Source organism: Zeus faber, assembly GCF_960531495.2.
Source record: "Zeus faber genome assembly, chromosome: 2".
Lineage (NCBI taxonomy): Eukaryota > Metazoa > Chordata > Actinopteri > Zeiformes > Zeidae > Zeus > Zeus faber.
In genome coordinates, this window is record NC_137189.1 from 23,693,417 (window position 1) to 23,707,623 (window position 14,207).

General features: G+C 41.5%; 1 protein-coding gene across 1 annotated transcript in view; it reads left to right on the plus strand.

The window, feature by feature from the left end:
• tbc1d32 (TBC1 domain family, member 32) overlaps positions 1-14,207 on the plus strand; it is a gene marked incomplete at its 5' end in the record, with an annotated part of 84,280 nt that overhangs the window by 24,605 nt on the left and 45,468 nt on the right. Inside the window, 6 exons of the mRNA XM_080021513.1 lie at positions 139-218; positions 3,065-3,203; positions 3,964-4,051; positions 4,646-4,764; positions 4,938-5,057; positions 5,751-5,839. Of these exons, the coding sequence (XP_079877639.1) occupies positions 139-218; positions 3,065-3,203; positions 3,964-4,051; positions 4,646-4,764; positions 4,938-5,057; positions 5,751-5,839 (635 nt within the window). The remainder of the gene's footprint in view (positions 1-138; positions 219-3,064; positions 3,204-3,963; positions 4,052-4,645; positions 4,765-4,937; positions 5,058-5,750; positions 5,840-14,207) is intronic.

The following is a 14,207-nucleotide window of genomic DNA, read 5'->3' on the forward strand; positions in this document are numbered from 1 at the left end:
CAACAGTTTACTGACCACAACTACCTTCAACTTTTATCAAATTCACTTTGTCTTTCTGTCTTTCACTCCTTGTGGATGCCTGCTCAAACCCTAAACTGGCTTTATTTCTTTTGTTTTTGGGTTGTTTTTTTTCTCCAGACTTGTTCCACGTCAGAGAGTGTTCCCACACCAGTCCCTGGAGACAGCACAGGGAAATCCTCGCTGGAAATGCAGCGCTTGTAAGACTTTATACACACACACACACACATACACACACACACACACACACACACACACACACACACACACACACACACACACACACACACACACACACACACACACACACACACACACACACACACACACACACACACCAGAGTTTCCATTATCCGGTAATTGCCAGTTTTTGACCGGGAAAATCTCTTGAAGTCCGACATATTTAAATCTCTCCGGTCATTATGTCCGGTGAAAATAATTCCCTCTAAGCACAATTTGAATTAGTGCTGGGTGATAAAACAATAACGATAACAATCGTCATTTTTTTTCCCTCAATGTCAAAATAAAATAAACTTGATCATTTCGATAGAAAGTCCACAGCTCCGTTCATTTCCGAGTTCCAATGGAAAGCCAATCAATTTGGATGATCTAAAGCTGACCTTTCACCTCTAACCAATCCTGTTTGTCAATATAGAAATAAGCACTGCCTTCAGGTTGCACTTGTAACCACACACACACACACACACACACACACACACACACACACACATACACACACACACACACACACACACAGCGGAGACAGAGTGCAGCGTTCAAAACTCTGAGGAGAAGCAGAAAGATGATGTATCATTGAGGGACACGTACATCCATAGTTTGTTATTTTTTTGGATATTTAAGTTCCGACCCAAAGCAGACGGTAAATATTCATTGTGTTGTAAAATATGTCGATGACGCATGCTGACGAAGACGGACAACACCACAAACTTTATTATTTATTTGGACCTACTTGGCATATTTATTTTGTTTCGGATTTTATCAAAATGTTATTCAGGTGAAATGTTGATTAAAGCATCTGTACTTGTTACTTATTTTCACAAATGGAAATTATTTGATTTAAAGTCGTAATATTCATTTATGTATTTTTAAAATGGCCTTAACTGACGCAACTTATTTTATTTTGAGTATTCAAAACGCTTTCATAATTTCAGTCTTTATATAAACTGCTTATCAATTGTTTTTAAGCTAACTAAACACAGATAATATTTAACCGGGATGTCTCCCATTTGTCCAGGACGTTGACATCTTCCAGGACATGTTGACCGGCACCAATCTTTCTAACGGAAACTCTGACACACACACACACACACACACACACACACACACACACACACACACACACACACACACACACACACACACACACACACACACACACACACACACACACACACACAATGCACAAATAATTATGTGAAGACAAATGAATTCACATGTCATGGTTTGCAGAGGCCCAGCAGTATGAGAGGCCATCTCTGGTTTTTGTTACAAATTTAGAGCTATTGATTTTGTCTGGTTTTTTTTTGCATTCCTGCTGCAATAAAGGAATTCTGTAGTTACTGATTTTTGCACCCAAAGTTAATTATTTCGACCTCTAGTGTCAATGCTATTTGGCAAAAAGCCACTTATGTCCAAGCTTGCACGACCTCTTGCCGTGAAACTGAGTGACTGTAGCTTTTTGATGACGAGGTTATTTAGTGAGTCATCTATATGTCTAGAAAAGACCTTTGATAACGTAGTTGTTATATTAACTTTCTCTCTCCATAGCTGCTGCTCCCTAGTAGCCTCGTGTTGGTTAGAATCTGCGCTGTTTATCACTGATGGCGGTTGTGTTGCTAATGCGTGACATTAGATTACTCCTGCACTCCCATTTCACGTTTGGAGAAAAATGGCGGGAGGAACTGGCTGATGGTGGCCTTTTAAGCCATTACACTTCAAACAGCAACAATCTCTCTCACTTGGCCCAGGCGGTGCACCTGCTACTCTAGAAACTACATTTATTGTTTTGATAATTTTCTTATTCCTTTTTCATGATGCAATCTGGAAGATATGCGATATCTGAGATATGGTCATTTTGAGATGGAAAAACACATTACTCTTCCTTAATATGAAAGATCATCCTAAACACAACTTAATCCCTTAAAGTCCAAGTTCAAGAGATTATTTGTCACATACTGTACATATTCATACGGTCATACATACATATATGCAGTGAAATGTCATTACACACGGTGATTACACACAATAAGCTCTATAAGCTCCAAAAATACTAAAATGTGCGTAATCCACACAAGGTGCCCGCGCAGGCGGCCGCAAGGGGCGGCGCCACAATCACGGTTCTGGATTCTATAATTCTAAAATACTATTAATTGTCTGTGTTGTATTAAATATACATTTGAATCATGTGCCTCTTCTTTCATTGCAATTCAGAGATTGCATCTATCGAACCCAAATCCTTCTTTCACATTCACCAAGTAAAAATGATTTAAGGGCAAAGAAAGTTGTATGGCTGAAACCACCTCATAGTTCTGACGGCCACCACAGTCTCAGGTTGCTGCCCGGATAATGAGGCTTGGCATCCCTGGCATGCTGTGCCCCCACTGTGTATTTTGGAAAATGTTGTTATTATGGTTGGTGTTGTATTGCAAAACAGTACATCTATTACAGAAGCCCACAGCTTGAGCTGTGAAACAACACACAGGTCTGATGTTCGATTCTTTGTGCTGATAATTAGGGGAATGAGTATTTTTCTTCATTCAAAATGGAGAATCACCTGCCACCTTCTACCACCAACTTCTAAAAGGTGCCAATGATATTGTCTCGGCCATTTTAGGAGCTCTGTGTGGAATATGCCAACATCCAGTATTTATTTATTTTTGCCTTTTCTGGTTCCCTTGCAATACCAAAAGGTGCTTTTTCAGAAAAAAACTGCGCTGCTTTTTTTGGGGGGGTTGCAAGGATACCAGTATTTTCGGCCACAGCTGTGTTTGTATACAGATAGTGAGTCGTCTCCTCTCCTTAACAGGGCGATCTGGGAGGAGACTCTGTTGGACAGCCTGCTCCACTTTGCTGCAACCCCGAAGGGCCTGCTGCTCCTACAGCAGACCGGAGCCTTCAATGACTGTGTCTCCTACATGTTCTCCCGCTTCACTAAGAAGCTGAAGGTAGTATCCACACACCGGTCTAGCCATTCAAAAGGAATCAGTCCAAAAGAAATGGAAGAACTCCACGCGACACTGTGTCAGAGTTGCACTTCCATTTTTTCAAGGCAATATTCTAACCCCATTAATTGCATTGCTACTGGTTATCTGTTATCGCCGTAGTCACCTTTGATCAAAAGGCTAATTACCTCCAGGTTGCTTTAATTTGGCATTGTCATTTCTATTGTTGCGGGCAAACAATGTTTACATAATCTGATGGAACCGTCTGTTGCAGTAACTAAACACATCATCCTAATTGGATGCAAAGCATTTCCTGTAGGCCTTGATACGAATCGTACGGATCAACCAAGGTTCTCTTCTCAAAGACTGGGAACAAAAGACGGCGGGAAGTGTGACACTCATGTACTCCCTCAACCCTGGCCCCTTCCCTCGACGCTGTAATCGACCGCCGTTGTTATCTCTCGGAGTGCATTTTTTTTTTTTTTTTTTTTTCTTTTTGATTTTGGTCGGAATGTCATTGTAGTTGATTTATTTTTAGTTAAGCAACGTTGTGGCGTAATTAGTCAAGAGCTTCACTCGTTAAATCTATTTACCATTCCACAACAGTATCGTTTCAGATGCTGGAAGTGTGTGTGTGTGTGTGTGTGTGTGTGTGTGTGTGTGTGTGTGTGTGTGTGTGTGTGTGTGTGTGTGTGTGTGTGTGTGTGTGTGTGTGTGTGTGTGTGTGTGTGTGTGTGTGTGTGTGTTCGTGTATCTTAAGCAGGTGAGCCGCAGTGAGAAGTTTGGATATGGGATGATGGTCACACAGGTGGCTGCGACAGCTCCAGGCGCAGTTGCCCTGCTTCATTCAGGTACACACACACACACACACATACACACACACACACACACACACACACACACACACATTATACACAGTTTGGCAATAAAGGTACAAACTATAAAGGGTTATATTTAATGTTGGGTTTATTGTACTTGCATCTGTCTGCTTCACAGTTTATTTCACAAGTTATTCTATATAATTCATTTTTTGACATAACCTTTTATTTTCATTTTTTTTTCGGTCATGTCTGTTGTTTGTCAGGTTCAGTGTATATTGGCAGATTTCTTGAAAATTTTCATTGGGTAAAGTTAACTGTTAGGTTGATTGTATGTTTTCCATATATATTGCCATATTCTTCTTTTTATCTATCTATCTACTATCTCGGCAGAACATACAGTAGTTATCGTTGGTTCCTCAGTATTCCTGTTACTTTGTACATGATTGCATGGTATAGAATGTCGCGATATCGAATTAATCACAAACAATCACATTTCATTTCTTATACCTTAGCTAGCTTTACCATTATTTCGACCCAGTCCTGAAACATGATGGGAACCGACAAGGCCTGAGTTGGAAAAATGGTACAGCTATCCTTTAATTCCCTTTCCCTCTCTGTTCACAGGTTACGTCCAGGCACTAGTGGTTGAGCTGTGGTCGGCTCTTGAGTGCAGCAGGGAGGACCTCAGGGCGGCCCGCCCCAAATCTACACCCATGGACCCCATAGATAGGAGCTGCCTCAAGGTACATGTATGGTGTATGGAAGTCCATATATTGACGCTCGCTACTTAACAGGATCCTCCGGTAAAAGCTCTCGTTCAAATAGATTGATGACAAACGTGTCTGACTGGGGGTCTCCTTTCACTCCCCTTTTCCATCTCTCCATCTTTCTCTCTCTTCCCTCCCTCTTGTAACAGTCGTTCCTGTCGCTAGTCAACCTCCTGTCCTCTCCACAGTCCCTATGGGAGCTGCTGGGCTCGCAGCCTCTCCCCAACAAGGCCGACTACTCTCTGCGAGAGATTCCCACCACCTTAGTGGTGAGTGCATACTGCCAAATGTTCAAATCCAACGCAGTCTCCTCATGGATTATATTTATTTTTTATCCCATTAGGTCTCTTTATTGTCAAGTTGAATTATCAAATATTTTCCATAATTTTATTGCTGAAAATGCTGGATTGTACAGTAGTGGGAGTCAGAGTGGAGGTAGTGGTGGAGTGGCTATCACTTCCTTTTGGAGCAAATCTGTCTTTGTTTTTTTCCGAGGGCGGGTATTTGATGTTCATCTGTAACATCGTTGTGGATTCCCTCATCAAGCCGTCACGTCCTCTCCTCCTATTGCAATGTGTTCAGCTGCCACTGGAGGGCATCTTTGCACTTTTCTTGTATTCAACTTTTTTTTTTGTCATTCTGCCAACTCTCACCGATAGAGCATAGAACCAGGCGGAAGCCCTCCCCAAAGCATCACACACTGCCAGTGTAGCAATTTACCAGCTCATTGTTATTCTCTACGCCACATTCATTCTACACCATAGCTGTTTTAATTCACTACGTCAGTCACTTTTGCGCTCTCTCTTTGTCTCTGTCGATCTCTGTTTCTGTCTCGCTCTCTCTCTTTAATTATCTCCCCTCCGTCCCTCTCTCTCTGACACCCTCTGTCACCCACTGTCTCTCTCTCTCTCTCTCTCTCTCTCTCTCTCTCTCTCTCTCTCTCCCTCTCTCTCTCTCCACAGGACTTGATTGACAGGTTGATCACTGTGGATTTGGATGTGAAGATTCACTCGCTGTTCAATTATGAGCAGTCTCACACTTTTGGCCTGAGGTAAGAGCCAGATATATGTTTGGTCATTATGCGGCATCAATTGGAAGACACAATTTGATATCTGGGTGCCATGTATACATTACTTACTATGTACTAGTGGTATAACGGAATGTAGTTGATCTGTGGTCCGTACAGGTCGCCCCCACGGTTCAGCACGCATGTGAACCGCGGATTAATTGCAAAATTTAACATCGCTAAATACAGTTTTACTGCGCGGTTACTTTTTAAAGTAATAATTCCCTTAATCTCGATGCAGAGTTGGAGTGAAAGTAATAGACAAGACAGATTTGTGCTGTGCTTTATTCGAAAGCGCAATGATTGCGTTACGGTACCTATGTTGCTGCTACTTTACAACATATCGTGAATGAGCTGTGGATACAGCGGAAGCTAGGGGAGGGATCATAGATATAGAAATAGATACCTCATTGGCTGCTGCTGTATGTCACCACTATGCGTCTGTGTCAGCCATATTGGAGCAGTCAAGATCCACTAGTAAACAAATACAATGTGTATTGAGAGATGCAGACTTCTCTACAAAATCAACTGTAACTGGCTTAATTCTGAACCAATTCTGGAATTGATTTCTGTTTAAAATTGTTTCAATTAAATTCAGTTACTGGGGATGGATCTTATAATTTTTTTAATTCACTACCGTGTTTAAAGGAAGAAGGTATCAAGCGTGCCTCATATCGCACTTTAATTGAACAATTGAGTGTTGAATCGTTTATCTATTCATTTATGATTTTATGTAAACATTGGACATCTTTAATGTCTTTCATTTAAGACCATTTACGACCATTTCATTTAAAACACTTAGAGTGAGGAACTTAAATTAATGAAGTTCCTCACTCTAAGTGTTTTACAGAATAAAAGCAAAGTTATATTTGTTGGCCAAGTGGCGTTTGCAGGGACCCCCGGCACAGAGACACAGACGACGAGGGGGTTGCACAATTTATTGTAGATCTGAGGCTAGGTGGAATTAGCCAGGAGCAGATGGAACATGTCATGACATGTGTGACACTGAGTGTGTGGGCAAGCCACCACCATCCACCACAGTAGTTATTTATAGTTGTTGTTATTATTATTATTATTATTATTATTATTATTATTATTATTATTATTTATTATTATTTTTTTTTGCTGATCCCAAAAATGATACACTCCCTGATTCAAACTGTGATACGATCTGAACTGCGACTTTTGTGATCCACTGCACCCCTACTATGTACAAATGTGTGTTTTTGTGTGCATATGACTGAGAAAGAGAGAGAGAGATGGCCAAAAGTGTGTGTATGTGTGTGTGTGTGTGTGTGTGTGTGTGTGTGTGTGTGTGTGTGTGTGTGTGTGTGTGTGTGTGTGTGTGTGTGTGTGTGTGTGTGTGTGTGTGTGTGTGTGTGTGTGTGCTGTGAGGAGAGAGGAGTGTGTGTGAACAGGCCCCCTTTTAATAATTCACAAGTAACTGCAAGGCAACATTACACTATGGAGACGTTACGGGCCTGGATCAAAACACACAAACACGCTACATCTCTTTTCTCATTTCTTTGTTTTCTATCTATTTTTGTTTTTCTTGCCCTCTCTCTCTCTCTCTCTCTCTCTCTCTGGCACAAACACACACAGATTATACACACAAAAGGAAGAGGTGCAAACCTCAACGTTTGTAATGTGCTCGATGTGTTTTCTGTTGGGATGAATTATAGATGTTACAACAATCTATTGCTCAGAGGTGTTTTTTTTATAGGATCAATACAGAATCTCACTTCCGACTTATCTCCAGGCTTGTCACCCCCTCCCCTGGGCCCCCCTCCCTTGCCCCGATAGCTAGTGAAGCCAAACGACCAGCAGCCTGTGTGATTTGTAACACCGGCATTCACCTGCAGTCACTGAAAGAGAGATAAAGCCTTCCTTAGCCAGTCTGCCATGAAAGGGCCGGGACCTTCGGTCTGAGTGCTCGGTCGCCATTGTGGAACGTTCCCGAACAGTGCTGGGGGATTATTAGGAATAAATTTAAGAAATAAAATTCCAGCATTCCAGCATACACTGCATTAGAACTACAGCATATGGCTGTGTTCAGTTTCATATTGGACCAAGCACTCTAGGTTTTTACTTTACAAATTTTTTACAAACTTCCTCAAATGCTGTGGACCTATATCACACTGTGAGTGATCCCACCCGCCCTAAAATAAAATGTAACATGCTACATTTCCCTGAACTCAGTTAAAAATAGGTTAAGATCAGCATAGATTTAGGAGGAACATCTGCGTACAAAGGCTACACAGCCCCCCCCTCCCTTACCGACTGTGTAGATGCCATTGCCAGCCTATCACTGTGGAAGAAAACTCATTCAATGTCTGGAGTGGCGTACAATGCACTGCACAGTACACTACATGTTCAAAAAAGAACGATGGCTTCTCGGACGTACTACGTCGTCACATAGCTTCTTCGCCTCCTTTCAGCGTGCTGAGGATTGATGAAACAGCATAGAAACTTTTACCGCCGTCTTGCCCTCACAATGCTTTATGGGATACTCTTGCCAGTGCAGTGTTCAATGTTTGCATACTACGGTTTTTCACCCGATTAAATGTGTCCTGGTACTTCTCACATGCCGTGTTGACCCGAATACAAGACAGGGTTTTTTTTTTCCTGGAAATATGAAATACATCTGAACGTCTTCCTATATTGGGGATCTGGACTTTTAAATGTCAACATATACGGCAAAATAATAAAAAATAAAACTTGTGCATTGGGAGGAGTGTTTCAATTTGTTTCCGCACACATATCCTACAGCTGTCGAACAACTCTGACACACCGTCACACCGATCCACCAGTCGCTCTCTATTGTTATCGTAGGTCACTGGGAACCCCAAATTTTCCCAAACTGCTGATTTGAAAGAAGCTGGTTAGTCCTCTAGCTCCTGTGTGTCGGACTCATTTGCACATGCCACAGTGTGACTGACCTAGTCAGATGCCAATCAGCTTGAGCTTAGCTTAGCAGGTTGCAGGCTGCTAGGTAGCTAACGGCTGAAATTTGGTTCCGTAGCTTAAGTTTACACGGGTGGAACCCGTGTTTGTGAAATTTGGTTCCGCATTACGTTTATCAATCGACTGCATGCTTCGTAATCATTATTTTCAAATGAAATTATTTTCTTTTTAAAAGCTTTGGTCTTTAAAAGATTTGGTCTTCAAAAATTATTTTTCCCAAATGAATCTTGAAAAAGGGGGGGGAGGGGTCATCTTATAATCAGGGCCGTCTTGTATTCGGGTCAATATGGTACTATGTGAGCATACTGTGGTTTCGGACATACTAAAAACACAACTGAGCGGTTTGCCATTTTGGATGCAGCTTCAGTCTTCTCATGTTTGAATGTGTTAAGTTGGAAACGGGTGATGATGGCAACGCGGTACGAGGGTCTTCCAGCCGTCCCACTGAATAAGAGGCAAAACAAAAAGGTCGTGTACTGTTATGTTCAGCGGAGGGCCAACAGTAAAGCCCCGGTTATATCTTCGCGTGGGCGGGGCGCGGCAGAGACAGGAGAGGGGGATTGAAGTTATGTCCTGCTCAGAATTTCATTAGAGAAACCTACTGAACCGTTTTGTTCCGTTCAAGACTCTTAAAAGAAACTGCACAGAGACACTAACAAAAACATTACCTTTTATTTGTAAAGTGAACTTTGCAATGACCCTGTTCATTTACAATAAAATCACCAAACCTGAGTGAGCTGTTTGCGTATAGTATTTTGTCTCTGCGTCAAAAAGTAATTGGTGGACTTGGAAGTTCACATCTGACTTTTGCTGCTTGGATAAATTTTGTCCAACATATCAGAAATAAAACAGCAAAACACTGATCTCACTGATCGCTTCCAATGCATTTCCAGGGAAACGCCCCATGGCACCCCTCACTCCAAGTTAACAAAATCTCGGAGGTGTGCCCCACGCGCCATGGCGCCGCCCCCTGGTGACAGCGTTTGCGTCAAGCGATCTCTCGCGCCTGAGGCAAGTATGTAGCTAGCTGAACCTTCCACGACGTCAAAGGCAAACACCTGTCACCAGGGTTGGATGTGAGGCCGGCGCGGTCGTTGTGTAGATATATACAAAAGATAAATCGATATCAGATTGTTTAGGACATGTAAGATATATGAAACTAGAATTTGTGCTCCCACTGCACCCAATTTCCCCATTGCACACTGAGATTTGTGTGCGGCGGGCGGCAGATACTATATATCATTTTTTTGAAAGGCATGCGAGGGGCTGATGCACTGCGATTCCTTCAGTTCATCACAGTGTTAAAATTAAAGAAGTTGAAATCACGCTTCTCAGGGTGGTGGGGTGCTTGTTGGTGTGCGCCGGCCTGCGGGGGTTTTCAGGCGGCTGCCTGGGTTTGCGGATTGCTAATTAGGTCACTTGTGTTTCCACTTGTTGAGAGCAACACGCAGCATTGCTGCTATTTCTGTCACTGCCTCCCATGCGCGCAGTGCTCCTCGCGCGCTTACATTCGCTTTCATGATGATGATTCACGATGATGTAAAGCCACCTCAGACCTACCCATCATTTTGCAAGCTTTGAGTGCAAGGGCTTCCTTGAAGTTAATGCACTTTGGAAATTCACAAACTATAACACACAAACTATCAGTATGTAAATGCAGGAGATGTTTTTGGTTCTCATGTTGCACAAATGAAGCTTCCCATATGATGTAGGTAACAGGATTTTGCTGTCGTGTCAAAGCTTAGCAGCATAAAAGAGCATGGTTGGCAGTCCCTCAGAAGTGCAAGTGCACCTAGGTGATAAATGCCTTTATCTAATCAGGTTGTCTCATTCAGATTAAAATTGATTTTCCATGAGCAACAAACTGCAGCTTAATAAATCACACATTACAGAATCACAGTTCACGCAACGCAGATTGGTTAAAACAATCAAAGTTTTTAGATACCAGCAATTTCAACTTTAAAATCGTCCAGGGGGACTTGAAGACTCTTTGAAGTGTATTTCAGCAGTAAGGTGTGCCGAGTTCTGAAGAGTAGTATTCCCCTTTTCAGTGTTGGTACAAGAAAAGCCGGTCCTTTGATCTGTTGTCATGATTATTAGTTATGAACTCAATTAAATACGCATGGTATCACAGAAATTTTAATAGGAGGTCTGTGTACATGAAAACTATGACATGATGTTTCCTACTCAATGTTAATCAGTAGGAATCTCAAAATCCAGCCATTTCATATAACTAGCAGCGATGAGTGTGACAGTTGTTCTGATTAGTGTTAACTACAGTAGCAGTAGGAGCAGTTTTCCTTTATATATATATATATATATATATATATATATATATATATATATATATCACGAGGGAAAGACGAAAGACAAACTTCGCCTCAAGGTGGAGGTACACTTAAAAAGAAGTAGAAGTTTTTGACCAAACAGGCTAAAACAGGGCTGAATCTGAGTCATTGTGTGTGTGTCTTTTTTCTCCTCAAGCGCTCCTCAACTGTGCGGTTCCTGTGTTCTGGTTTAACTGTGTTTTTATTTTAGATCTATTATTTTCGTTAGTTTCAAAAAGGGGAAGGCCAAAGAGAAGGTTTATGGATGTGGTGAGGGAGGACATGCAGGTGGTTGGTGTAAGGGAGGAAGCCGCGCAGAACAGAAGGTATTGGAGGCAGATGATCCGCTGTGGCGACCCCTAACGGGAGCAGCCGAAAGAAGAAGAAAGAAGAAAGAATTTTAATTAGTTTCTATTTCTACTAAAAACATTTTAAACTAAGGGACGTTCCGTCTCGGATCAGGACAGTGGATTGCATAATGGGGAAAGGGATTTCTGGTCCACTGTGTGTCCCGACCGTTCCTGTGTCTCTGAACAACAAAGAATACAAGTTTATTTTAGATGTATTCATTTTTGAGGAGCACGGCACCCAGACGACAGTTTAGGTAAATAAAAGCCCCAATCACTATTTGAGGAAACGGGGATACTGTCAATAAATGACATTGAATTTGATTTCACTATTTTTTATATAGCCTCCTTCTCTTGCTGTCAAGTTTGCGCTTCTTTCACCGCCGAGTTCTTATTGAGTTCTTATTGAGTATCCTGCTGACGGTGTTCCGGGACATGTTCTCCGGTGGTTCTAATGTCTTTTGTTCTCACGTCTTTTTAAGCGTACATGCTGCTTCAGGGGCTTTCACAGAGAACACTGCAAGAACCCAGACCACCGCGTCAATTTATTCTTATCTTGTTCTGAAGATGTCTTTTAGGTCCACACTTCTACTTCTTTCGAAGTGAACAGCACCTCCACCTTTAGTTTCCGACTTTCCGTAGATGTAAAAAAAACTCCTCGGCTTTGCACTCGCAGAGGGCACAGCTTTGGCTCTTACAACTTGTGTTTCGCACCATGGGTACTAAACACCTTTGGGTAAGCACCTTGTTGTTCAATTCGCACCACTAATGCCTCTGATCTTGGGGGTGACGTGAGGGGGATCTCTCTTACATCAAAGAAGCGTACCAAAATCAAAGCAGGATCACGCTCTATACCTCAGTTTGTCAAAGCGAGCAGGGTCCGACAGATTCTCTATTTATTTTAGATGTAGTTATTTTGAGGAGCACAGCACCCAGACGGCAGTTGAGGTAAATAAAAGCCCTGATCACTATTTGAGGAAATGTGAGTGCTGTCAATAAATGACATTGAGCTTCATTTCACGATTTTTTATTTTATTTTATCTTCATATTTATATAAAGCAAAGCCACAGCCAACTCCTCTCTCTGTCAAGTTCATGCTTCTTTCACTGCAGAATTGTTACTTAGTTCTTATTGAGTATCCTGCCGACGGTGTTCTGAGACATTCTCTCCAGCGGTTCTAGCGTCTTTTGTTCTCATGTCTTTGTAAGCGTATCTCCACCCACAGGGCTTGCGCAGAGAACACAGCAATAACCCAGATCACCGTCAATTTCTTCTTATCTTGTTCTGAACACGTCATTTTGGTAAAAAACTTCTACTTCTTTTTAAGTGTACCTCCACCTTGAGCCGAACTTTGACTTATGTCTTTCTCTCGTTCTGACAACTATAAAAACAGATATAAACCAGTACTCAAATAAAAACCGGTAAACAAGGGTGAATCAGTGTGTGTGGTTTTTTTTCTTCTCTAGCGCTGCACTGCAGCATCCCTCATGCCATGCGGTTCACATGTTCCCAGTTAACTGTGTTTTATTTTAGACCTATTTGTTTTCGTTAGTTTCTACTTGTATGAACATTTGAAATGCAACTAAGGGACGTTCCGCCCTGAAATCACTGGAGAGTGATTTCTGATACACTGTGTGTCCCGGTTGTTCCTGTGTCTCAGATCAAAACCAAGAACGCAAGTTTATTTTAGATGTATTTATTTTTGAGGAGCACGGCACCCAGACGACAGTTTAGGTAAATAAAAGCCCCAAACACTATTTGAAGAAATACGGGTACTGTCAATAAATTACATTGAGTTTGATTTCACTATTTTTCTCTCTTACGTCAAAGACACATACCAAAATCGAAGCAGGATCACGCTCTCCTACCTCAGTTTGTCAAAGTGATGAGGATCTGACAGACTCAGCCTCTAGCTGCATTGCCATCTCAATGAGTGAGTAGAGATGTCAGTCATAGACAGGTTACAGCCTCAGGGAAAGAAAAGCAATCGCCTCAAATGGAGAGATGTCCTTCATCGCGGGGCCAACATCCACACACACACAGACACACACACACACACACAGAAACTACTTTAGCGCTACATCTAAGGAGTTTAATATGTTCCCTTTTTTAAATGTTCCTTTTCCGCTCCCACAATGAAAATTGAAATGACATTTTAAAATGAAGATGTGTGCTGTAATAAAGGATTTTTTCCTCCAACGAGTGGCCCACACTCATGTCGCACAGATTGCAGGAAAAAATAGTCAGCTGCAGACATTTATGTTGATGATTTTGACAAAATACACGTGGAATTCTAAGGACATTATGTTAGCTTTTTATATAAAACAGCCATTTCACAAGTCTTCCACATTTACACATATTGTAACAGTATATAAAAAAACAATTTTATTTTAACATTAATGAAGTACACAAGTATTTAGTACTCACTCTTTGGAGCTCATAGATACAGTATTTAACACTCATACAAATACTGAAATGACAAGTTTCGATAATGGTCAGATCCCCAATTTCAAAGACCCTTTTCATGAAACTCAGATCAACATGAAACAGGAACTTAAGAATTGGTTAAATTATTTGTTTGAGTACATGATCACAGAATCAAACCCCATTCTTTGGAACAAAAACGGGAGAATCTTATCACTTGTGTCTTTGTGTAATTTTTAAGACGTTCTGAATAACAGTCATGTGGCATATCTTATGTTGACTATATTATGA